General features: G+C 47.7%; 2 protein-coding genes across 3 annotated transcripts in view; one reads left to right on the plus strand and one right to left on the minus strand.

The window, feature by feature from the left end:
- The window catches only part of LOC139049195 (uncharacterized), a 146,483-nt gene that overhangs the window by 61,312 nt on the left and 57,880 nt on the right, over positions 1-27,291 (minus strand). Inside the window, exons 1-3 of one of the 2 annotated variants that reach the window (XM_070524560.1) lie at positions 25,367-25,472; positions 9,226-9,365; positions 7,296-7,378 (exon numbers count right to left, since the gene is read on the minus strand). In XM_070524560.1, the coding sequence (XP_070380661.1) occupies positions 7,296-7,378; positions 9,226-9,365; positions 25,367-25,400 (257 nt within the window). In that variant the 5' untranslated portion in view covers positions 25,401-25,472. Of the gene's footprint in view, positions 1-7,295; positions 7,379-9,225; positions 9,366-25,366; positions 25,473-27,291 lie in introns of those variants that run through there. The other variant, XM_070524558.1, reaches the window with a different exon arrangement.
- The window catches only part of LOC139049193 (sodium-independent sulfate anion transporter-like), a 492,963-nt gene continuing 480,522 nt past the window's right edge, over positions 14,851-27,291 (plus strand). The window contains exon 1 of the mRNA XM_070524550.1: positions 14,851-15,089. Within this exon, the coding sequence (XP_070380651.1) occupies positions 15,005-15,089 (85 nt within the window). The 5' untranslated portion in view covers positions 14,851-15,004. The remainder of the gene's footprint in view (positions 15,090-27,291) is intronic.

Genomic DNA, 27,291 nt, shown 5'->3' on the forward strand with positions numbered 1-27,291 from the left:
CGGTTCTCCTAAACAAACTCATCACCATTAGCTCTCTTTACATACCCCCACATTACAAATTAACGAAACATGAATTCCAATCCTTTATAGATCAATTGCCAGAACCTTATGTTGTTCTTGGCGATTTCAATGCGCACAGCTCCCTGTGGGGCGACTCTCGTATAGATGCGCGAGGTCGTCTTGTTCAACAGTTCCTTTTTTCTTCTGGTGCGTGACTTCTGAATAAGAAACCCACATATTACTGTCTTGCGAACAACACCTTTTCTTCAATTGATCTGAGCATAGTTTCCCCGTCCATAGTGCCTGAACTCGAATGGAAGGTTACGAACAATCCTTACGGAAGCGACCACTTCCCCACACTATTAAGAACACTCAAAGAAAACGAATATTCACCACAGGCTCCTAGGTGGAAGATTGACACAGCAGATTGGGAGAAATTCCCAGCCTTAACTAGCATATCATGGGATGACATGTCCTCGTTAGAAATTGATGCTGCTGTGCAGTACTTTACAGCCTTCATTATAGATGCCGCATCTAAATGCATACGTGAAGTAAGTGGCTCGGCATGCAAACGACATGTCCCGTGGTGGAACCATGAATGTAGAATCGCACGTAGGAATCACAACAAAGCGTGGGGGTCGCTACGCGCTTCGCCCACTGCAGAGAATCTTGTTAACTTTAAGAAAGTAAAGTCTCAAGGCAGGAGAACCCGCCGACAGGCCAGAAGAGAGAGTTGGCAAAAGTTTTTATCCGGCATCAACTCGTTTACAGATGAGGCGAAAGTCTGGAACCGCGTAAATAGAATCAGAGGGCGACAAACATATTCACTCCCTCTGGTAAACACACAGGGTGATACGCTGCAAGACCAGGCATACTCATTTGGGGAGCACTTTGAGAGCGTGTCAAGTTCAAAACATTATTCGAAATCCTTTCTGAAATACAAGCAAACAGAAGAATGTAAGCAACTCAAAAGAAAATGTCTACAAAATGAATCGTACAACTGCCCTTTCAGTATTGCCGAGTTGAGAGCTGCCTTGAGCTCATGCAAGAGCTCTGCACCGGGATCTGACAGAATCATGTATGAAATGATCAAAAACCTACACAATGACACCCAAGTTACACTACTCACAATTTTCAACACCATTTCGGCTGCAGGATACCTTCCAACTGCATGGAAAGAAGCCATTGTGGTTCCTGTTTTGAAACAAGGCAAAGATCCTTCCTCAGTGGCAAGTTACCGCCCGATAGCCCTCACAAGTTGCCTTTGCAAGGTATTTGAAAAAAAAAGATTAATCGGCGACTCATCCATTTCCTTGAACAGAGAAAAATGATTGATCCCTATCAGTGTGGCTTCAGGGAAGGGCGCTCCACAACTGATCACCTTGTACGTATTGAAGCAAACATCCGTGACGCATTTGTACACAAACAGTTTTATGCGAAGCATATTACGAGGGCTCAACCCAGCTCCTCAGGCGCGGCGGTGACCATGAAATCACGTGACACCGTGACGTCACGACAGAGGAGAAGTGGCTTTGGCTCAACTCTTGCAAGACGGGCTGGGTGGGAATCGAACCAGGGTCTCCGGAGTGTGGGACGGAGACGCTACCACTGAGCCACGAGTACAACGCTTCAAAGCGGTACAAAAGCGCCTCTAGTGAATGCGGTGTTGCCTTAGAAACGCGCTGTTTCTAAGGCGTGCGTCTCTTGCTCAGGCGCACATTTCGTTGCCGCGCCGAACGCTGCTTTGCTCGACGCTCACCGCGTCCAATGCGGGGCGCGTAGTCGCTGCCCTGTAGCCCATTGTCTTACACCCCTTGGCAGGTCGACGGGAACGCTGTCGCGTTCCACTCTTGAAGGCGAAGAAGTAATGCATGAGTTGTTTCTTCGTCTAGCCGAACCAAATATAGCCAAGCAACAGCAGTTCACCAGGCTAAACAGTGGTTCAACAACTAAAATAAAGGCTAGTATGCTTCGCATCCTGGGCTTAACCTTACCTAAGCCACAGCCATTTTTTTCCTATCCATATTCCTCGATATGGAGAAGGCATACGACACAACGTGGCGCTACGGAATCTTGAGAGACCTGTGAGAAATGGGAATCCATGGTAATATGCTAATCCTAATAGAAAACTATTTGTCCACTCGTACCTTCCGGGTAAAAGTCGGCAATGTCCTCTCACGTCCTTTTACACAAGAAGTTAGTGTACCCCAAAAATGAAAAATTAAATTATGGGGTTTTACGTGCCAAAACCACTTTCTGATTATGAGGCACGCCGTAGTGGAGGACTCCGGAAATTTCGACCACCTGGGGTTCTTTAACGTGCACCTAAATCTAAGTACACGGGTGTTTTCGCATTTCGCCCCCATCGAAATGCGGCCGCCGTGGCCGGGATTCGATCCCGCGACCTCGTGCTCTGGTGTACCCCAAGGAGGCGTGCTCAGCTGCACGCTCTTTATCGTGAAGATGAACACGCTTCGCGCTTCATTACCACCGGCCGTCTTTTACTCTGTCTACGTGGACGACATTCAAATAGCTTTCAAATCTTGTAACCTCGCAGTCTGCGAGAGACAGGTAGAGCATGGCCCGAACAAAGTGTCAGTGTGGGCAGACAAAAATGGATTTAAGATCAATCCTAACAAAAGTTCTTGCGTTCTTTTTACAAGAAAAAGAGGCCTGATCCCAGATCCTTGCTTAGAACTATGTGGACAACAGATACCCGTAAACAAAGAACAGAAATTTCTAGGTATTATACGTGACTATAGACTCACCTTTGTCCCCCACATTAAATATCTTAAAGAAAAATGTCTGAAGACAATGAGCCTAATGAAACTTCTATCCCATACTTTGTGGGGTAGTGACAGGAAGTGCCTAATTAATTTCTATAAGAGCCTGATTCGTTCACGATTAGATTATGGTGCCGTGATATATCATTCTGCCGCCCCGAGTGCGCTAAAGATGCTAGACCCTGTTCACCATCTAGGTATCCGCTTAGCCACGGGCGCTTTCAGGACAAGTCCCATACAAAGTTTATATGCAGAATCGAATGAGTGGTCACTTCATATCCAGAGAACATACATCAGCCAAACATATTTTTTGAAAGTCCACTCTAATCCTCAACATCCGCGTTATAATACCGTTAACGAGATTACATATGCTACACTCTTTCGCAATCGTCCCTCCGTAAGACAGCCTTTCTCGCTGCGTGTGAGGGAGCTTAGTCATGAAATGCATGTTGCACTCCTTGAGCTTCGCCTAATGCATCCAGCCAAGCTGCTACCTCCTTGGGAGTAGCAGCTGATACAATGCGATATATCTTTCATGCAAGTTACAAAACACGCTCCAGAGATTGAAATCCAAATGCATTTCCGGGAACTCCAGCACAAATACTCCTGCACGGAGTTCTACACAGACGCATCGAAGTCACACGACGGGGTGTCCTATGCAGCCATCGGTCCATCCTTCTCGGAAACTGATGTACTGCATCCGGAAACTAGTATCTTTACGGCTGAGGCTTACGCACTGCTGTCGGTCGTAAAACATATAAATAAATCAGAACTCCAGAAATCAGTTATATATACAGACTCCCTCAGTGTTGTCAAGGCCTTGATGTCATTCTGTAACCACAAAAATCCGGTAATTAATGAACTCTATTCCATTCTGTGTAAAACCTATATAAGAAACGTGCATGTCATCATATGCTGGGTGCCAGGTCATAGGGGCATCGAAGGCAATGTTCTGGTGGACCAGATGGCCCCCAGGCAGCACACCAGCATTGGTCCAACCATGGCCCAATGCTGGCAAAAATTGGTACCAATGTTGGACCAATGTTGGCATATTGGCAAAGTGCAACCCAATCCAATGTTGGCCCAGCGTTAAAGCCAAGATTGGACCAATGTTATGCCAATGCAGCAGCCATCGTTGGACCAGCGTTAAAGCCAAGATTGGACCAATGTTATGCCAATGCAGCAGCCATCGTAGGACCAGCGTTAAAGCCAAGATTGGGCCAATGTTATGCCAATGCAGCAGCCATCGTGCTGCCAGCGTAGGACCAGTGTTGAGCCATATCGTTGCCATTATTAATGCCAGCTTTGAGCCAATGCCCTTTGCATGACGAATATTCTAGATATGCTGGCTTTAGAGCACGCACATATTCTTACCGCAAACATTTTTCTAGCGGCATTTTTTGTACCAATTGTCCCCTTACTGTCTTCCTCAATAGTAGCTAGGAAAGCTCGGCAAAAAGATGTCAAGAAGCAGAAGTCATATATGATTGGAAATAATAATAAAAGAATACTGAAATTGACGTTTATGACAGTTTATTTGCGAATAAATTTTCACAAACAGGCATTTTCCGTGGACCTAGATGGGTGACGCTCGGTTATCTTCAAACAGTTTATTTACAGGCACTGCCCTCAGGATAGGAATTGGGCAAGGTGCCGAGGACGGTGGGCTGGCCAGGGGTTTCAGGGCAGGGAGCTGACGTCGGTAGGCAGGTTTGTCAGTGCTTGGATGACAGCGGGCTTATCAGGCCCCCGAGGACCACGATAACGCGCTGGTTTCGTTGATATTGCCACCATATCCGATAGCGACTTCACCATTACTTGGGAGGAAATGTTTGCACTGTAAAATGAAAAGAAACAATGTCAGAGATGTTGGTATGACAAATGTATGATGGAGAGTTTTCATTTGAAAAATCGCCATACTGCAACAATATTATAAATCGGAGCAGAGAGTTCGAAGGGGTGAATCAAGAAACTTTCTTGCAAGAGATTTGTCAAGTAACACTTCTTAATATTTCGACATATATGGCATACCTTGTACAAGATGTAACGTAATATTTAGAACAGACATAAAATGCGCAGGATCCGTCCGCTTTGTTTACAGCTCACACCTAGTCAGCGTAACACTTTAAAATTAAAAATTGCAGCAAAACCTGCTGCAGCACAAAAAGCCTTGTTTCAGACTGTGTAGACACAATGCGGCCTTCGTGCGAAATTTTTAATGTGGAAACCGAGAAGTTCCGTCAAGAAACACTAGTAAAAGAAGCATTTATTATACGAAAAGAAAGAAATACTGTCAGCTGGGAATGATGCTTGACCTATACCAGTGAGAAGCGTGGTTCCTCGGTATCACTAGCAGGATCAGGCCGCGCGCGTGGCTTGATAAAATCATAGTCCTGGAATTTGGGTGAAATTCACAGAGATTTACACGTGGTTCTACTCCAGGCAGTATTCAAAGGCTGCAAATAAAAAGAGCTATTTAATTACAGGCATTCTACATTAGCCAGGCCTGTTTCAGTAATATATATACCGCGTGATATTGCTTGGGTGATATAGCTTGGGTGATATTGCTTCTGATAAAACTTATAACATGCGCAAAACAAATGCACTCACCATTGTATGATCCATGCTTCTTTGTATCCGAGTTCATCCCACATCGAAGACGGTGCCCACGAGCGCCGACTTTTTTTCTAATTGTTGTTTCGCCTATATTAATTCTAACACTCACAAAAATTCGTGGCCACATTGCTGCGTATTTCAAGATGTAGGCTTCTCAGTAGGAATGACGACCGCAAGCAAGCATTTTTCACGAGAGGAGTGCTCTGGCAAGAACGGACGGCAAGCACTCAGGCGGTGTTGCACCCAGTCGGCGTGCTAGCGACGCATAGAAGGAAAGAGTGAAAGGAAAGGGTGAACGAAGAATACGGCGTAAACGCCACTTTCCCCCGCTGGACCTAGCCCGAACGGGTTTTGGGGTGGCAGCGATGGAGGGCGACAAGGAGGACAATAGTGACCCCGCCGCTTTCCCCCATGCTTCCGAGAGCACCCAATTCGACACAGCAGCTTATGGCTGTCTGAACGCTTGACTGATAGCATTGACCAGGCTCACCTGGGTGCGTGAAGGAGAGGCAAGGGAGGGCTGAAGGACGAAAAGCTAGGCCGAAAAAAAAAATCCGGAATGCGCCGTGCCTACTAAAGGCAACGACAAGAGGTTGTTGACACGCAAATGCCAAAACGTGCAATTAATATTTTTTTTTATGTCAGGGGCATTCATACAAGGAGCTTACTACACATGCACGAACAAACAAATATATTAGAATAGGAGCATGATGTCGCCGCAACATGCCATGCATGCTAAACAAACAAACAATAGCTTCACTAATGCATATCCGCTCCATCTCGATGCAATATAAAACGGTTCCATCAGCTCTGAGGCACTGTAATTCTCGATCCTCCTCAGAATCCTGGCCCACTAAAGCCGCCGAGCGTACATGCAAAAAATACAATGCGCAGGCAAATTCGCAATACCGTTGCTTCTTATGGAAAGCTCAAGTTCTTATTCATGATCAATAAAGCAGCGGCTAAATTTATGCGACTTCCCCTGCTTGCTACGTGGTACACTGGCTTTTCTCTTTAGGGGACACATTTCGGTAAAGGAGAAGTGCAATAATGGCGGTGTACCATTCATGGAGTTGACATGGGATAACATATTTTTGGTTCCTGCGCAGTGTGCCTGTGATCAGTGCGTTTGTCTTCAAAACACGTTGTTCAATCTCAGCAAGTCGTAGAGCACTAAAAGCCGACAAGGCGAAAATTAGCTTATTACGTGCCAATGTCCTCCAAAGAAATCCAACTAGTAACCCATATTGGCAAATCCATACGAAAGTCGGTCCAATAATTCCCGCCTTGTTGAACGGCAGTGCCAATATTGTTTACTGACTGTGTAAAGTGGGCCAACATTGGATCTCTATCAGAATGGCACAGCCAATATTGTTTACTTACTGTGTAAAGTGGGCCAACATTGGATCTCTATCAGAATGGCACAGCCAATATTGTTTACTGACTGTGTAAAGTGGGCCAACATTGGATCTCTATCAGAATGGCACAGCCAATATTGGCGCCACGCTGTTAACCTTAGGCCAACATTGGGCCAGGAACCAGAATGGCACTGCCAATATTGGAACCACGCTGTTAATCTTAGGCCGTCATTGGGCCAAGAAGTGCCAATATGTTTCCAACGTTGGCCCAACCTGACGTGCCGCCTGGGCCCCGTCAGTTGCATCGCATTCTATTAATCCCACCGCCCCAGTCCCTGTCACAGATCTGAAGCCCTTCTTACGGAGGAAACTACGGAACCACTGGCAACGCCTATGGGACGCGGAAACAAATAATAAGCTCCACGTGGTAAAGCCACAGTTAGGATTCTGGCCTTCCGTAACAAAATCACGCCGGACAGATGTCCTATTCTGTCGTCTAAGAATAGGACACACATTTGGCACACAACTTTTTACTCACGGTAAACGAGCCTCCAACCTGTGGTAGATGCGGGGAGAGGCTGACCGTCCTCCACGTCCTTCTGGAGTGTCGGAAAGCCGAATCTGAAAGAAAGAAACATTTTCCCATAGCATACCAGCAGCACATCCCCCTTCATCCAGTAATGTTACTCGGCCCAGAACCGCTGTTTGACACCAACGCAGTCCTGGGATTCCTGAAAGATGTTGTATTACATGTTATTATAGCCTCACACACTCGTAGCGTCTCCTCTCTTTAGAGGATGCCGCTGTGATAGCTGTTTCATATAGAACATGCCTCTAGGCCCTTGTGTTTCAAGGGCTCTGACGAGGCAGTGGTGCTCCAGGTAATGTCACCATATAATATATTTTCTGTATTGCATCACTCTTTCACGATGGATCTTATTGCACATAGAACACGTCATTTGTCATCGACATAATCTTATTACAGATATATTTTACGCACTCTAGAGCGACTATTTTTAAGGCCCCTATACAGCCACTTTACATTAACCCCATAGAACTCATAACTACATTGCGAACTCATCACCACTGCCTTGGCGCTCTTTGGCCACACTTGGCCCTTGCGCCAATAAACACTACATATCATCATCATCACCGATTAGTCTACCATAATCCTCCTAATGCAGATTAATCCACCGAATCCGCATTCATCGACCTTAATCCTCCTTCATTCACTTTAATCCACCAGAGTCCTCCTTAATGCACCCTAATTCACCTTCATCGACCTTAATGCACTTTAATCCTCCTTAATCAACCCTACTGCTTCCTTATTCACTTTAATCCATCCTAAGCGCCGTGAGGAGGAGAGTGTCGCTACTTTAGAATTATCAAGGGGTTTTACTGGCACGCTCTAAAACCCCTTAAACTTCGTAAAGTAGTGACCCTCTCCTCCTCCGCCTTCCCTCCTCGTTTCTCCTCTCTTTCACGCTCTCTCCTCGACCGTGGCGCCGCCTACACTGCTTGAGCGTACCAACGGCGCCAAAATGCGCTCCTCGCCACTCCGTAGACGCTTCTGGAGCAAAAATGGCGCTGATACACGGCGTGAGGGCCCACGTGATGCTATTAGGCCAAGAGCGACGCGGCGTCGGCCAGAGCGCGTGAGGAGGAGGCGGCATTCTTCAAAGTGTGGCACTACTTCACAAAATTTAAGGAGTTTTAGCGCGCTCAACTCTGGCGCTTGTGTGCGCGATCCTACAGCCTACAGTACAGAAACTCGCTGGAAGTGTGCTTTCGGCCTTCTTTGATTAACGCGACAGCGTTAAGGAGCTAGTGTCGCAGTAAAGCCGGTGGCGTCGGCGGCGTTGGCCATGAGCGAAAAATGACGGAAGGCAATTCATAAATAAAAACAACTTGTGAGATGGGCTGGGTGGGAATCGAACCAGGGACTCCGGAGTGTAAGACGGAGATGCTACCACGCAGCCGTGACCTCGATGCTTCAAAGCGGGACAAAAGTGCCTCTAGTGAATGCGGTGTTGCCTTAGAAACGTGCCGTAGAAAGTTATACTGCGGCGTATATCGGTAATTATGAGCATGTAAATTACAGAAGTCGCAGTTAAACGAGTAGCGAAGTACGTTTCCGCTACATTTCTTCTGCGCTTGGCGCACACGCAGAGCCATCTTGCGGCAAACACAGAAGACCCCCTTTTCGCAATGTACGGCGCGCCACTCACCCGCTTCTCCCCTTCATCTCGTTAGAGCACATTGGGGCCGTGCAGGGACCGATGTGAGGATGCCCCAATACCCTTGCGTTTAATAAGTTTTCTCGCTCTCTCCCCTTCCAACTTCCAGCCGTGCAGGGACCGATGCGAGGATGCCCCAATACCCTTGCGTTTAATAAGTTTTCTCGCTCTCTCCCCTTCCAACTTCCAGCGTGCGCCACTCGAACCCTCGCGGCTCCTCTTACCACTCACAGCGCGATTCCTAGGTGCAGCATCCGATGCGGGAGGCCTCTGACGTGATCGCTGCGCCGTACTACGCGCGTCTGCTGGGAAAGCGTCCCTGCGATGTGTGCCGTGCTGTTGGCGAGGAGTCATGCGTCTGCGTGGCGCTCCTGGAACAAATAATTAGAAAAAAGTTGTGCTGTGGACTTAGAAGTGGTGTATATGAAAACTAGCTATGTCTTTGTGTGACTCAAGAGCATGCCGAACGAATGAGTGGGCGGTGCGAACGGGGTGCGATAACGCTATCGCGTTCCACTCTTGAAGGCGAAGCTTAAGCGTCCTCTAATTTTTTCTCTGGATGCTTGTTTCGCTTCGGCCGTTTCCTGCAAGGCATGTGTTCCGCACTTTGGGCGAGTTGTGAGAGGTTCACAATACAACATCAGTGCATTTATAGGCTACAGGTATACTTTGGCCGAAGTGAACAGACCGTTGTGAGCGATAATAAGCGATATGTACTTGCCACATTTTTGACTGAGGCCTCGCCCGTCTGCACTTTGCCCTGTTATGCGAGCTTTATTGATTTGCATTGTCGCTGAATCAATGGCATCTTACGCATGAAGGTTTTCATACATGGGATTTATCGCATTGCGGGAGCGGAGTCATCCTTGCAGGCCAAACACGGTAGAACTTATAGCCTCAGATGACGCTGACTCCCGCAAGAAACGGTGAGTTGCATTTGCTACGTACTACGTGCTATGCTGTTCTCTCATGAAACGCGGCGCATCGTCAATTTATCTGCTCCCAAGAAAAGCAGCAGCAACTGCAAACAGCGCTTTTTTCCAGCTTTTGGCGTTTGAGACCGATATGCGGCCGGGTCATGCGGTCTCTGCTATGTTCCCAAGCACTGTCCCTGCTTCGAAGTGTGCGTGCTGCAAACACGAACAAGCGGTAGGTCATCGGACGCATACGATGTTATTACAAAAATTATGAGGTTTTACGTGCCAAAACCACGATCTCGTTATGAAGCACGCTGCAGTGGACTCCGGAATAATTTGGGCCACCCGGAGTTCTTTAACGTGCATCTAAACCTAAGTACACGGGTGTTTTCGCATTTCGCCCCTGTCGAAATGCGGCCGCCGCGGTCAGGATTCGATCTCGCAATGTCGTGCTTACCAGCCCAACACCATAGCAACTAAGCAACCACGGCGGGCGGTTAAAACATAACGTGTATCGGCGAACGAACGAGAAAGGTGCACTCCAACTCGTAATCTAAACTTTGCTTTATCCCTCACACGAGAACTGACCAGTTTACGAAACAATTTGTGGCCTCCCTTTATAAGTGAAGGATATGCGTGCTTAGCTTCTGAAATGACAACAGACATTACTATGCAATTTACTGCGACACGAACGGCAGCGCACACCGCAGAAGCAGTCGGCAGTGTATCAATGCCGCACACCTTTCGGAGAGGCTTGCTACATTTCCTTTCTTCAACTTCCTACACGCTTGAGAGGCATTCTCTCTGAACGGCGAACGGACACGCATAGCGCAACACTGCGATTCGACGCCACAATTCAGAAACTTGAGCGCGGCGAAAAACGAAACTGCCGCAGTGGTAGCCATTTGAAGAGTTTCGAATGATTTCGAATGTGTATCAAAAAAAAAATGGCTGTGGCTTAGGTAAGGTTAAGCCCAGGATGCGAAGCATACTAGCCTTTATTTTAGTTGTTGAACCACTGTTTAGCCTGGTGAACTGCTGTTGCTTGGCTATATTTGGTTCGGCTAGACGAAGAAACAACTCATGCATTACTTCTTCGCCTTCAAGAGTGGAACGCGACAGCGTTCCCGTCGACCCGCCAAGGGGTGTAAGACAATGGGCTACAGGGCAGCGACTACGCGCCCCGCATTGGACGCGGTGAGCGTCGAGCAAAGCAGCGTTCGGCGCGGCAACGAAATGTGCGCCTGAGCAAGAGACGCACGCCTTAGAAACAGCGCGTTTCTAAGGCAACACCGCATTCACTAGAGGCGCTTTTGTACCGCTTTGAAGCGTTGTACTCGTGGCTCAGTGGTAGCGTCTCCGTCCCACACTCCGGAGACCCTGGTTCGATTCCCACCCAGCCCGTCTTGCAAGAGTTGAGCCAAAGCCACTTCTCCTCTGTCGTGACGTCACGGTGTCACGTGATTTCATGGTCACCGCCGCGCCTGAGGAGCTGGGTTGAGCCCTCGTAATATGCTTCGCATAAAAGAAAAAAAAAGCAACTTGGAGTATTAAAACATAACGCGCGCTCTGACGTTTCTATCACGTGTTGGGCCGCCACAACGGATTCAATCTCGCTGCGGCATGCTCCCTCCTATTATTTCCTTCCTCCATGCGCGTGCTGACCATGCTTCGAAGTGTGCGTACTGCGAACACGAACAAGCGGTAGGTCATCGGACGCATACGATGTTATTACAAAAAAAAAATGGCTGTGGCTTAGGTAAGGTTAAGCCCAGGATGCGAAGCATACTAGCCTTTATTTTAGTTGTTGAACCACTGTTTAGCCTGGTGAACTGCTGTTGCTTGGCTATATTTGGTTCGGCTAGACGAAGAAACAACTCATGCATTACTTCTTCGCCTTCAAGAGTGGAACGCGACAGCGTTCCCGTCGACCCGCCAAGGGGTGTAAGACAATGGGCTACAGGGCAGCGACTACGCGCCCCGCATTGGACGCGGTGAGCGTCGAGCAAAGCAGCGTTCGGCGCGGCAACGAAATGTGCGCCTGAGCAAGAGACGCACGCCTTAGAAACAGCGCGTTTCTAAGGCAACACCGCATTCACTAGAGGCGCTTTTGTACCGCTTTGAAGCGTTGTACTCGTGGCTCAGTGGTAGCGTCTCCGTCCCACACTCCGGAGACCCTGGTTCGATTCCCACCCAGCCCGTCTTGCAAGAGTTGAGCCAAAGCCACTTCTCCTCTGTCGTGACGTCACGGTGTCACGTGATTTCATGGTCACCGCCGCGCCTGAGGAGCTGGGTTGAGCCCTCGTAATATGCTTCGCATAAAAAATTGAGGGAACCATGGTGACGTGAAGTCAAAGATATTGCGAGCTGAAGCTTGTTTTTTCTTTATAATCTGTCCAAATATATCAGCAAGCTAAAGATTACATGTTTTTTTCAGATAAACTGAAAAAGGAAGCGTTTATGCATAAGAAAAACATGACGAAACCGAAACCGAAATGTTTGGCTTTTGACGCGTGGTTTCCAGCAGCGCGTGCAAAGGTCGTGCAAAATTGCTACTGATAACAAAAGATAAATGCGGTCATAACTGAAATTCCGGGCTTTAATACTTAAGCTTGAATCCTTTCAAAATGACTTCTGCTCCTCCTCGACGTTCCGCCTCATGCTTTCACTGTAGCCTAGCTACTCCTCCACTTCCCACCTCGCGTTCTCTTTCATCTCCCGCTGCGCCCCACGTTCGCTTGATTTTTCGCTTTGCTCGTTCGCTCGGTTACGAGGTACGACGCCAGGGCACGCCGACGCTCAACTCTGGAACGGGCGCCTAAGAGCTGCTATCTAAAAGGACGAAGTGGACGCGCAGTCAACGCTACGTCATAGAGAAAGGAATTCCTTTCTGTATGGCTTCGTTCAATAGCCTCGTTAGCGGAGCCAAGCCAGCCTTCCGGTGTTGACATCAGCGTTGTGCGCACGGACACTGTAAGCACATTACAGCGCTATTTTCTGCAACCACCCGGGAAGCGGAAACGCCCCTTTCCATGACCAAACATATCTTTCTTGAGGCACGAATTAATCGTTTGTGAACGACCTCATTATGACGAGATATTCTTATCGAGATTGGCTATCTGGCGACAATACACGATTGTATAAAGCAACGGCGAGCGCTCCTACTTGAAAGGGTGGAACAGCCATGCCAAACTTGCTAGGCAAAGTGATGGAAAGGAATGTACAGAAACAAGACATAGACAGGCTAAAGCGCCCCATCAGCGTGCGTTCTGCTACAGAAATAACGCAGAACTCACCATTGTTCATGCAAACGCGGCTAAGAATTCCTCTCGAACCGGGGAAGATGCATGAGCGGTGTCGTAGGTATGACACTTCATGATCTCAAAGCTCATTTAGGCACGCAGCTTTCACGCTAGCGAGGGAAGGTTATTCTAGAAGTCCACAAAATCGCTCGAAACTAGAAGTACAAAGTTTAGGCAAATCTATCTACTCTAGAAACAAGGAAGATGGCAACAAAGGTGAAAAAAAGAAGTCATTAAAGTTATTAAAAACTTCACAGTGTAGCATCCACACGGAGTTTCTCGCCTTGGTCAGTGTATGTTCTGTTTCTTCATGATTCTGCCAAACCAGGAGAGATTTGGATGGTCACCTTGACTTCGAATTCAATCCGTGTCCATTTGCCGAGCTGGCTGATCGTATATACCGGAAGCGCACACAGGCTCTATAGAACCGGATTTCCTTTTCGCAGTATTAGCGTGAAACTCAATGCTTATCGCATGACCTCAGAGATCGGGCGGCTCGCACTGGAAGCGTGCCGCCACCCGAGCTCGGAAGCCTAGGTTCTAGTGGCGGCAATTAATGAAGCCGCAGATCCTGTAGCTGCCTTCCGACGTGGCATTTACGGAAAGCGTCACCTCAGCGGCATGCTACGGTTTATCCGCCGCATCTGCGAGGTTGTGAAATGAAGAGATCACAGCGGGCTCAACTTCGGCGCGCTGCTCTTTCCGTGCTGAGTGAAAGAAAAAGAAGAAAAGAAAAGGAAGGAATACACAAAAGATAACCGTACAATAAACGAGCAGAATGGCAGGTGACGTCATCGAACCGATATCGTAGTCCAGCTGTAATACGATACAGCGTTGGGAGGGCTGCGACTAATGCCGGCCGACTGGTATGCAGCCAATGCGCAGATGAACACTTCTGGTTAAGCTGCGACGCCTGTTTCCAACTGCGTGATCTTGTTTGTTTGTTCGATGAATAAAACGGACCTAATGGCGCTCCTGTTACGGTATTTCAGAGACAGAGAAAAACGAAATACGGAAGTATACAAGAAAAATTGGCTCACAGCTACAACAAAAATATAAACTTGCTCAGAAAAAAAAAGAAAAAAAACCGGACCAATGGTGAGTGTGAAGAGAAAAAAACAGGCCGCTGGAAAAAAGAAGACCGCGGCGTTTAATTAGACACAATTAACACGCAGTGAAATTGTAAACACGTAACACTCAACACGCTTTACGGGAAGAAGTCAAATGCTAACCCATGCACCAGGGTTGCACTTAATGTTTTATGATCTTTCAGAAGGCATCTTCAGCGACAGGAAAGGTCGTAAGAAGACGACACCATTAAGAACCAAGCATGTTGCGGCGTTTTACGACAAACGCGCAGTCATGAACGTGCATAAAGTTTCAAGCGTACAGACGAGAAATGCAGCGGGAGCACAAAATCGCTAACATACTGATTGCCGCGCTCCAGTCACGCTCTGGCGAAGCACTAATCGCAGCTTCGGCTATGCTGCACGGAATTAGCGAGACATATGTACCGAAACCCCGTAGCGCGCACAAGTGGCGAGGCAGGCTGTCACACGCCGAATAAAAATAAACGAGATCGCTACAGCGCGGCGCTGGCATTCCCTCAAAGGCGCGAACAAGCGCGCCGTAGCGCGGTTTATTTCGGTAAAAAAAAAAAAAGTTTACGTCATCAATCCGACGTGGAATACGGGACAGCGGGAGGAGTTGCACATCGCCCACGAAGCAGTGCTACGGCAAGCGTGTTTCGGTGGCTTCTGGCCCAGTGTTCACGAGGTATCGTGCGCCAAAATGATGGCGTCCAGGAAGAGCGAGATGAGTGCCATGCTTTCGACCGAGGAACCCAAGATTCAACTCCTGAACCTGGCACGTGCGGGTGAGTCGTTGAACCGAGGGCTCTGACGCGGTGATGCAAGAAGGCGCGAGCGTGTTCGCTCGTGCTTTACGCGCGCGTGTGCGCCTGTGGTGACAGAAGACGACCTTAGAATTTTCAACTGATCGCTATCCGCGTGATATTGCTATACGGTAGGTTGCACGAAATAGTTTACATGTTGTTAGTGTGGCGAAACGTGGGCGAGTTGCTTATGATTCATCGCTATGACAAGCCAAGAACGGTTAAAGAAAATAAGGGGCAAATAGATATAGCTAAAGGGCGCCGACTTACAAGTGATTTAATTTGCATGAAAAACTGAATATACGTTTGAGTAGTAAAACGGACAACCCTATAGGTGATCTCGGAAAACAGTTCTCGTCGTCAAATGCGCGTTCACGATTGCCTGAAAAGAGCCGAAACGTATTTAAATTCAACTCTTCAGTGCAACGAAAGCAGCACAAACGCACGCATTGGTAATCTTATTTCAGCCTCGATAATTTCGTGGCTTAGCTGTGTATTTTGCTTTCTGCCTTTCTGTTTTGTTTAAACAATCCTATGATGTTTGTGAAAAAAGATTTAACGAAATAATAAACACGATGACGAGAGTTTTGACCCTCTTCATGCTCGCTGGCCTTATACCGGCATTATCGATCGACATGTGCGCCTTTGTTCAGGCTTCGATAAAAAAAATTAAATTATGGGGTTTTACGTGCCAAAACCACTTTCTGATTATGAGGCACGCCGTAGTGGAGGGCTCTGGAAATTTCGACCACCTGGGGTTCTTTTACGTGCACCTAAATCTAAGTACACGGGTGTTTTCGCATTTCGCCCCCATCGATATGCGGCCGCCGTGGCCGGGATTCGATCCCGCGACCTCGTGCTCAGCAGCCCAACACCATAGCCACTGAGCAACCACGGTGGGTAGGCTTCGATACCGCGAACGTCTGTAAACTATAGCCCAGCTATCCACCCTTCTCAGTATAGTCGTTTAAACTATCGCGGTAAAAGTTTTGGTGCTAGTTCATGAAATTAATAGTTGTATAACTATACTCAGCGAAGTCGCGTGTTTTCGCCTGGGAGCAAGCCACTGACTATTATTCCGCATCTGTCCGGGACTGCAACCTGGCGCTGAAGCCAGACGTGGGTGGATAAGTTATGTTCAATCATGACAACAACGCTCAATGACCGTTGAGAGTGCTGTGATGATAATTATTAGTAAGGTCTGTAGTGCACTACTACGTGCCACAATGGTCCGGTCACAAAAGACGACGAGGACACGCCCAGCATGCTGACGGTGCGCGAGCAGGGGAATCGGCGGAATCAGGCTTCCGTCGGCTAAAAATATAATTTGTGGACACCAGGCACCAGCCAGCTTCTGATTGGTTTTTATTCACCCACAAATGGGTGACTCCGGACTTCCCGTCATTGCTCTCACCTCCGGGTGGCTCAGCGGCTTCACTGGGCCCACCGCCGCAAGGAGCTCGAGCACCGCTGTCTTCGCAGTCCACGTTCTATCTAGTCAGCCATGGCCTCGGATTCTCGCGATGAAGTACTGCCGTCAGCGCTACTACCCCTCGATCCCCAGGTCCTCCTGGATTGCCCTCCTGGACATTACGCCTCAAGCACTCATCACGCTTTGGATTAGCCGCTACGGTGTCCTTTCCACCATTACGACTCACTGTCATCACCAATTCGACTCAACATTGTTCGCCATTCTATCTCGGCTACTCGGCGGCAATCACATCAAGACTACCTCTTACCACCCGATATCCAATGGGATCATCGAACGTTTCCACCGCCAGCTGAAGGCTTTATCCATGGCTCCGACTTTTCCTACTTCATGGATCGAGCGCCTTCCTTTCGTTATGCTTGGCATCCGCACCGCTCTTCGCAGTGAATCTTCCACCAGCGCCGCCGTTACGTTTGGCACCACTTTATGAGTGTCTGTGGCTAATTCTTCGACGACTCGCCCACTGTACCTGCTAATGTTTCCAACTGCGCGTACGTCTACGCAGGGCTTTGCGTGCTGTCTCGTAGAGTGGTGCCAAACGTAAGCTCGACGGCGCTGGTGGAAGAGTCGCTGTGAAGAGGGGTGCAGTGTGGATTTAAAGTTGACGGAAGTATCAACCGGTCAAGATATGCAAGAGACGTTTAACGTATTGGTGGAAAATAAGCAGAGAACATATTCACACGACCGGATCTTTTACAATCTTAGGTAGGTAGAGAAGCTATGAGGTGGAGCAAAAAAATGCTTAAGGAGATGCTCAAAATGCTTGATAAGCTAATCTTTTCATTTTTTATTGCCTCTGTGCTTATGCTGTGATGTAGATGACCCCCTTTCTCTTTTTTTCTTTTGAGTTTGTGCTATGCTGAATATATATGCTATGTTGCGATTTTTATTTTCAGCTTTTTGTACCACGAAAATGCTTTAACCAATCTATAATGCTCGTGTATAAATTTCGTATTTCCTTGCGCACACACACTACTCGTTTTTCTAATTATTAAAATGCGTTACTTCCATTCCATTTTAGTAAATTGACGTCTACCCACCTGTGTACTCCCACGTGAGTGCCTGCTGCTTTCTGTTGCCTTTGATGGGTTTTTGGGGTGGTAAAGTTGCCTGCGCGCCACTTTTTACCCAGAACTCCGCCAGAGAATTCTTTTTATGGGAATAAAGTAATTCATCCTTCCCTTCCTTCCTTTTCTATAGCATACCTGATTAACTCAAGCAGCCTAGGTGACTTTGTCACCACTCCGTTCCAAAGAGAATGCAAATAAATCATCAGCCTCATCAACCTATAGCATCGCCACAACTGGAGATTCGGTCTGTGTAAAAAAAAAAAATTGAATTCACCGACGATTACGCTACGCGGCGGTAGCTGAGCGACGGAATGCGCTGTGTCGCCGACTGAAAATCGCGCCATGTGAAAAGCCGTTTGTCGGCGAAAACGTGTATGGAGGGGCTTTAGGTTACCCAGACTATCTAGCCACCATAGCTCGACGCCGACGCCGAGCGGCTAGAGCGGCAACGAATGGCGGAACGCCCGTGAGCATTGACGTTATCACGTGGCAGAGGTGTGGCCGAAGCGCGGGCGTCGCGGGGGAACTGGCTCGCTCGAGCAGGTGGTTCTAGCAGACGACATTTGTAGCAGACTACGTTCGCTGCCAGTTTGCAAAGCCGCGTGCTTTCATCGAGCTGTTCATCACTCATGTAGTGCAGTGTCCACTTGTTTGGGATGCTAAAAAGGAGGATATTCGCTACAAAGGGAAAAGGAGGATTCTTCGGGAAGAAATTACGGACTGAAGCTGAAGGTTCTCGTCGTCGCAAGTGACACATACTTACATAAAATAAAGGTCGGTGTCGCTCGAATCAGTCATGTCCGTTGGTGCCTCAGAAGTGCCGCATGTTTTCATGTCATTTTGTAGGTCCATCGTACGGAGTGAAGTTGTCTGCACATGTGGTTTTCTTCTTTTTGCCGCGTTTTTCTCCCCGATATGGTGTCCCAATATGGATCCGGACAGACGGGACGAAACAGCACCCCACACTTTTCGTTCGCAGATTATGTAGAGCGAGAGAGAAAGAGAAAAGAGATGGGAAAGACAGGGAGGCTACCCGGATAAGATTCTCGTTTGCTATCCTGCACTGGGGGAAGAGTAAGGGGAGATGAGACTTAAAGGGAAGCTGAAAGGTTTTCCAGAAAAAATTAGTGAACATCTGTACATAATGGTTTTCAACCCTCCGAATTCCAATATCGTATCGAAATTGAGCGAAAGAAAGCGCAAATATATTTTATTTCGACGAAAAGTGCAGCAGCGGACACGCCAAGCTCGCGCGTCTCGTTTCCGCCTGTGATTGGTCGGTGCGCCTCGTGACGTCAACTCTAGTAACCGACCGCTGCCGCTACACATGAAGCGCGGTGCCAGGTAGTTTGGTGCTGTTTTTCTGAGACGGTAATGGAAAATTTAGAGAGGCTGCGTTTTTCTGAGGAGTTCGGCGTTACTCCCTACATGTACGAGCCGATTGCGAAGAACCGGCCTCTCGAAGAAGCAAACGATGCTGGTGCGAGCAGTGCTTTCGACGCGAACGAAAGCAAAGTCTTGGGATCTCCTCGTGTTGGAAATGCTCTTTGGTGAGTATGTTTTTTGCAAAGCGATCTAGTGATCTCGCCGATCTTTCGCCGATCTAGTGAGCTCGTTTGCGGTCAAACAACTGTAGTGTTGTGTTCCTGCATGCCTCCTCATGGAACGTAAGCGGGGATGCGATCGTCGGCATTTGTGCGCTGTCCAAAGCTGTCGGCAATCTACAAAGACGGTTTAAACGCGTGAAAAGCTTCCCGGTTCATGCAGTACGTGTAGTGACCTTCATATGTTGACTACCACTCACGTTGATTACCACTCACGTTGATTACCACTCATGTTGACTACCACGCACGTTGACTACCACTCTACATACACGCAGACGCACCAACAAAGGAATGCAGGGTCGATCGAAGCAGATTACGATGGCACGCACGCAGAAACAAGCCCGGTCAGGCAGGGTTGCGGACGCTGCGAAGGAACGAAACAGAGTTGACGTTACAACACCGCGGTTTCCGTCTGGTCTCCGCTCCGCTCGCTCACTCAACGGGGGGCGGAGCTACAGCGCAATTTCAACTGACGATTACGTCGCTCCTAACTGAAAAAAAAAAACCCCAAATTTTGCCTACGTGGTTTATAAGGTTCCCGCATCCGTATATGAGCGTCTTATTGAATTCGACTGACTCTTCAGCTACCCTTTTAGAGGAAGCTTTAGCTCGGGCCCAACTCCGATGCGGCCTATTCAAATACATGTAAAACGCAAAAACGTTTTTCTGAGATAACCCCTGGACCGATTTTAATGAAATTTGATGCATTTGAGAGAGAAAGTAAAATTCTCGTAACTGATGCAAGCGGAATTTCGATTTATGTCCTGAATTTTCTTAAAAAGATTTTCAAATATTCGGCCGTCTGAATAAAATAGAAGCACGAAGTTTACCAATTCATAGCTTTGCATCAAGAACAGATATCGCTGTTCTGTAAACGGGATCCATTAGATCATTCAAAGCGGACAAATTCGATATGTCATTTTACATCTTACGTGAGTTTGTTACGTTGGTTACAAGGGTTCTGCAAAAGCTGTATTTCCATATTACTAAATTTAATTTTCATGTGTAACATATCAATTTTGTCCGCTTTAGATGTACTATTATATGCAATTCACATAATTGTATTATCATTTTTCGTTGTTGAGTTAGAGTTGTAAACTTGATAGTTTCGTTTTTTGAAATTTCTTTATTTTTGCCAATTTTTAGTAAAAAGTTGACGACCTAACTCAAAAACTCAGAACCAACAGTCACTAGATTTTAAGTTTCTCCTTTAAATGCAACAAGCCTAGTCAAATTTGGTGCAGTGGTTGCCGAGGAAAACGAATTTTCCTTTTACATGTATTTAGATAGGAGCACCCGAGCTAAAGCTTCCTCTTAAAGAACAGGCGGAGTGAAAAACCAAAGAAACGAAAAGAAAATATAGAGAAGGTCGTGAACGTCCATGAGAATTAGTCTCTCCAATAGGCCACTCGAACGTAAATATTTCAAGAGTGCTTGCACTTTCATGTGGTATGACTATTGTATAGGTCGGCGTTCCAGACTGTCTGCTCCGAAAGCGGCCGGTCTTCAAGACGCGCCAGCGCGGTTGCAAGTAACTGCCTGTGTGCGCTGTATCGGGGACAATAACAAAGAATATGTCGATAGTTTCCTCGTCGCCGCAATGGTCACACGCAGCACTATCCTTTCATCCGATGCGGAAAATAAACGACTTCCTAAATGCGACGTCAAGCCACAGTCGGCAAAGTATTGTCTCGCATCGGGATAGTCCAGGTGGAGGATGAAGTTGCAAAGAGGGGCCCAGTCGATGTAGACGTGCGTGCTGGAAGCTAGGTGTGTTTCATAACGATTGTAAGGCGCCATATGCAAGTACTAGAAGTTTTGCTGCTGCATCTGTTCTTGACAGCGGGATTGGTTCCTGCACGCCGTCTTCATGAGAAGATCGAGCAGCTTCATCGGCCTGTTCATTGCCCATTATGCCACTGTGGCTAAGGAGCCACTGAAATTTGATTCCGTGTCCTTGCCCGACGAGGCGATGAAGGAGCTCTCCGAATTCCGGCACTAGTTGTTCGTGGAGTCCACGGCGTAAGGCGAAAAGCAAGCAATGTAGGGCTGTCTTAGAGTCGCTGAAAGGTGTTCTTTTTTTTTTTCGCTTTACGACTCCGAGATTGCATATTCGTAATTTTGTTTGCTCTTGTTTCTTCAGTTAAAAGGTCACGTGCCGCGAGCTCTACAAGGGCCGCCGCCTTTCTACTCGAATACATGGAAGCGAAAAGGGCCGCGAGTTTCTTTGAACGCCGTCCATAGGCCTCTCGCCGTTGACAGACGCGCACGTGCTGAAACCCAAATCGAAGAAATGCGAACAAACCCTTTGCTTCCATATGGCTAATTCTGTGTGCGTGTACTTAGCAAGACGTTTAAGCTAACGCCTATAAAGATATCAAAGAGAGATAAATCTGAGTAGAAAGTTCTATTAGCAGTTCGACACGCGGTATTTTTATTTCCTACAAGGTTTAAAAGCGCGGAAGTGGCGCACTAACTTAATACACCCATGAAACCCACAGCTCAAGTTCGCCAGTTCGCCAGAACATGGAAATCTGGAGCAAGATGCAGCTCTCGAAGGCCGCTAAACCCGCAGCTCAGAGGCGCTTTCCGCAAGCAACACTGTGCATCACAGCGGCACACGTCGCGCCAAAAGGGAGCATGTGAAACCATTCTGTGTCAAACCAAGCCGCGTCTGCGCGCCGTCGCTTGCATATGAAACAGGCCTAAGAGCTGCGTTCTGAAAAAAAAAGAAGAAAAAACGAAAAAAACCGAGATGACATATGAAATGACAGGGTAGGCATCTCTCTGTTATCAGCTCGCCTCAGTAGTACAGCTTTAGTATAGCGTAAAGCAGCAAACGCAAAGAGTTAGCGTTAGCGTTGCGTGCACCACACTGCGCATGCGCTGTACGTAAGCGGTGCTGGAGCTCTTGCGTACGTACGCTATTTTCGAGATTGAGCGGTGAACGCTAACGCACGCAAGGGGAGCCTTACGTACGGTAACATGGCGGCGCCAGTCGAAGTGAGAGCAGCCCGCTTCGCATCTATCGAGTCGTCGGCCTGCACTGTTCGGCTCATTCGTTCCCCGCTATATATAATGCTCGTGTTTGCTTTAGATTTGTGTGATGATGCTTCGACAGTGACGCACAGGTGACAAATGGGCGTTGTTTACGATATACGTTCTCGATTAGCGGCGCAGTAGGCTTAACGAGCGGGTTTGCTAATGTTTGCTCATGTTTGCTGTATCTGCCTCGAGATGGCGGCCAAGTGTATTTCGCTCGTTCGCTTGTAGTATAGCCGCATGTCAAGCCGATGCATGTCACGTTTTCCGCGGCAAAACACAGTACAGTGAAAGCTCGTTAATTCGAACTTCAATAATTCGAATTTATGGATAATTCGAACTGTACGATTTGGTCCGGCCAAGCTCCACAGAAGTCTATATATAAAGAAGTCCGTTAATTCGAACACGAGAAGGTTCCCTCACGGATAATTCGAACTACGCTCGCCTGGCACACGGCCAGAGAAACGCGCCTACTGCCTACACACAAGGCTGTATTGCCTCCGAAACGGAGAGAACGGCGAGAGAAGGCAAAATCGGAAAAAAATCTAACCGACGCGGGGTCAGCCAGAAGGCAGCGGTGGCTGCCGCCTCTCCGTTCTACGTAACCTCCGAGACTTCTTGCCCGCTGCGAATCTCGGAGGCTTCGCAAATCTTGTACAGCTGCTAATGCTGTGCGGAGATGGCACGGCAAGCGCCAAAACACAGCGAATCAAGTACGTCGCAGCTGCACTTGCAATCAAGAACCAACGAATCAGGGCCTTCGCCACCTTCACATGTTCAGCGTCTTTGTCTCGGCAGTCTTCATCGGTCGTGCACCTCTGTTTTCAGCATAGGAGGCATCGGCCGTCGCGATTCATTGTGATGATGTTAAGCCACGGCTAACGTTCGTTTCATTGGACATCGGTGGTGTGGCACAGTCGGACCAAGAGCTTCGACTCGAAGATGGCGTGTGCCCGCGGCACACGCCATCACTTTTTGACTCGCCAAATTTCTGACATGCCCTACTGCTTCCAAATCGCAGTGTACTGTTGCTCTCCTTCACTTTCGTTAGTTCGAACTTTCGGTAATTCGAACTGAAGCGGCTTCCCCTTGCGGTTCGAATTAACGAGCTTTTACTGTAGTGTGGTCGGTGCTGTGGTCACAATGCGTGTGCGTTTTACCAACGACGATGATATGAACCTCGTAAAGGAAGTTTTCGCCTTGAAGCCATTCGGACGGACGTCAAGGTGGACGTCCGTTGCAAAAAAAAAAAAAAATGGAAAGAAGTGGGAAATCCGCTCTCTGGAAGCGAACTTGCCGGTGAAACGTCCCCTCCGGAATAGCTTCGATGTTGAGTGGATCTTGAGGACACGTAGAACCTGCGCGGTCGGTCTCGTTCCCTAAGCATGAGGGCGTCTGTCATCCCAACTTAAAAAGGACACGTAATATGGGTCCCACAGAACACTCGATCGCGGCATGCCAAGAATAATCGGTGTGTTTCGCGACTCTCGACAAAACAACGCTCAAACCAAACACCTACATGCGTAATTAACACAGCGACTGTGGCTTTCGATAAGCTTGACTTAGGGACACACTTGCGGATTCGGCATTGGATAAGCTCGACATTTCGTGTGGATTTGGCTTTCAATACTTTGTGTTTTTACATCTAGATGGCGCTGTATTTGTTTGCGTTAACGTTAACGCTTTTCTCCGTTCCGCTATTCTAAAACACTACCTTGTGCCGCGCAGTGCAGCCTCTCTTTGCGTTAGCGTTGCGTCGCACGCTAACGCTAACGCAAGGATTTTACGCTATACTAAAACTCTCTAGTGTTATGCGTGCCGAGCTCAAGCTTGTTCGCGCTTCTCAGGACGTATTCTCGGACGATCACTTTTGGCGATACTATCGCAATCGCGTGGCGCACTGCTAAAATAGCCAATAAGCGTGCATTGAAAGTGTGTCGTCGAAAGCGATCGTCCGAGAATTGGCCTCGAGCTCCACCACTGGAAAAGCTGGCGCCACCGTCGGCGTGATGTGCTATTAGGGATCACGTGGACATAGCGGCCGCGTCGGCTGCTTCGGGAGCGCCGAAGCGAGCTGAAAACGAAAATTTAAATTGCCTCGTACGCTACGGTCCTCATTTAGTGGCGAGATTTTCCCCCTTCGAGTGTCTCCTTTACAACGCTTGAAAGCACTACAATAGGTAGTGGCTGCCTTTGAAGGCGCGCAACATGGTATGCTACTGCTCGGTGCCGCAATGCCGGACGTATGCAACGGAGCCCGGTGTCAGCCTTATTCACACGTAGCCGCAGGACAAGAAGCTGCGTAAAGCCTGGCTCGCGAAACATAAAACCGGCAAACAGTCATCGGCTACAACTCGGATATGCAGCAGGCACAGACGCGAGGAAGATTTCTGCTACTGCGCCGGGTCCGCGATGTTCGGAAAACGCGCATTGAGACGCTCGCCCGAGAGCGCTGCCCAACTAATGTCATGACGGTTTGGTCTATGAACTTGTGGATGCTATAGATACTGGCAAGTTCACTGGAGTGGAATGGGAGCGGTAGGAAGCACATTAAAGAAGAAAGCATGGTATATGGTCATGTTTGTGTTAAGAATTAATGCGCTGGATTACAAGAAAGAAGCAGCGGGAAATCGTACGCTAAAAGCACCGATAAACATACAGTGCGACGCAACTCGAGAAATAATATTGAAACGTCCAGGAACTTAGAAGAAAAAAAAAAGATTGAATCGTCGCGATGGCACATCACAGTCCCCGTAGGCGTCGAAGTCTCTACAATGAAATTATTTTTTAACAGCTCTGATAGCGCCCACGCAACAATGGTTGCTTGTATGCTGTCACATGCTCATATTCTGCGGCCTAAGGATCATGGCACGCGGTGCGAAAACGCGCACGCGGCGAAAGCGAAACAGTGCGCGGACAAACATGCAGACGCGCAGTCGGTCGCTGCGAACCTGTGCGATCGCTGCGTTGAGGCTTCATTCTATTACGCTCCATTTAGTTCTACAAACACTATGAGAACATATTTCACATAGTTTGCTCTCAGCGTTTGCCTACCTTTCACGAAAGAAGCCGGTTCGGGAGACTCCATCGCAGCGACCGCGCGCAGTGGCGTTCACAGTACCTATTCGGTAAAGAGATAGCGTCTGTAAACGATTCTGTGCTTTCTATTTGCCCAAGATTATAATTTAGACAGTAAAAAACTTCTCTCGTTTCGAAAGTACTTACAGAAATGTCCGGGAGAGCTCGCGCGTGGTGTTTTCAGTCAGCGGTGACAGCAAAACCTATGAGGAGCGCGCCACGTGATCCCTCATACTACGCCAGCGAGGCGCTTCCGATAGATGGCGACTCCGTAACTCCTCGCCGCCAATACGTCTCTATCTCTACCACATGCCCATACGCAACGCATACAAGCGCACTACGATATTTCCAGATCTCGCACGCCATTCTCTTATCATTAAAAATCAGAAATATCGAGACAAATGTGCACCGCGTTCCTCCCATCTTGCTTCACCCGCAAGTTCCGTGTTCTGGCACCGTTTTACTGTGGAAAGATATCGCGGTGTATCAACCGCGCTGTAGTACTGGCAGTCTTGCCATCTCTGTCATATCTAGGTCAAGAAAAAAAAAATTTGTGAGGACACGTCTGCTCTTAGTTACAGGTTACTGTAGCCGTCTAAAATACTATAGTAGTTGTGTGTAGCGAACACGACAGATTCGGACAGAATGAAGAGACAAACAAAAGCGGTACATTAAGCTACAATTCTGGTGTTGCTTTGCGTATTCGCACTACCTCTAAGCTTGTTTATTTGCCGCCTAACGACAGAACAGTTGTATCATATGCAGCATTGGCGAGACATTCGTCATTAAGCATTACGATATTGACTCTGCGGAAACAACGTCCCTTAGGTGATCCCCAGAAATTGCGAGCTGTCGTCGACATTGTGATCTCCGTTTTCGTGATCTCCGCTCTCACAAGATGCCAAAAACACACGCACTAATCCGATGCTTGACACGTAAAGCATCTGTAAGAAATTCTCATGAGGCCGTGCTTAGTAACGCTAGAGCGATCTACAGGGTGTGCACATGAAACCTCTCTGATTTCAAAATAAAAATAAAAAAACTGATACATAGAAACCTGCGCTTTGTGGCATCATATAAAGCAGTTTAAAAAGTTTGGTCGAAAATTGTTGGAAACTTCGAAAATTTGTTGGACAGCAACGGGTGACTGTTTCCGCCCACAGCACACATTTGTCTCTCTCTTGAGGTTCATTTCATTTCATTTATTGAAGCATTAAAGGCCCGGCCGGAGGCATTACATAAGGCGGGGGCAAACAATGTATGAGGAACTCTTCATCACGCAAAAAGAAAAGACAAAGAAAGGTATTGTCATTTTTGGTATTTATTCAGCAGCGGAAACAAACCAAGAGGTTAAAAAAGTCAGCAAATAGCTTTTTAAATTGCTTTACGTGATGCCACAAACCCAAAGTGTTTATGTAGCATAGTTTTTTTTTTCTTCTTAGAAATCAGGGAGGTTTCATGTGGACACCCTGTATTATTGTTGGCTTTCCGAATGCAACGGTAACACTCCTGGCGCGAAAAGCGGCGTCGTACGTTCTTTTCGTTGCCAGAGTGCCACTGTGTAGAAAATGTGTGCGTTGCAAGTATTGGAAATGGTGTATTTACACGTATAACTTTATTGAAATTACTTCCATTTGTTGAAATAAATAAGCAACAAAAATACTGTCGTGCCCATGAGGTTTTCTCAACGGATTTACAGTTCCCTGCTACGGTATTACTTCGGCATTACCACGGCAAAACGAATTCGAACTGTGCCGGTTCGAAAACCGCAAAAATGCAGTGCTCGCATCAGTGAAGCGCGTTAATTACCGTCAGCGAGGCCTTGGACTTCGGAATAAAAGTATCTCATTAGCGAATGCTGAAGGTTACGACCTTTATGTCAACTGCAGTACATTCTTCTG

The sequence above is a fragment of the Dermacentor albipictus genome, chromosome 8, assembly GCF_038994185.2.
Source record: "Dermacentor albipictus isolate Rhodes 1998 colony chromosome 8, USDA_Dalb.pri_finalv2, whole genome shotgun sequence".
Taxonomy (NCBI): domain Eukaryota; kingdom Metazoa; phylum Arthropoda; class Arachnida; order Ixodida; family Ixodidae; genus Dermacentor; species Dermacentor albipictus.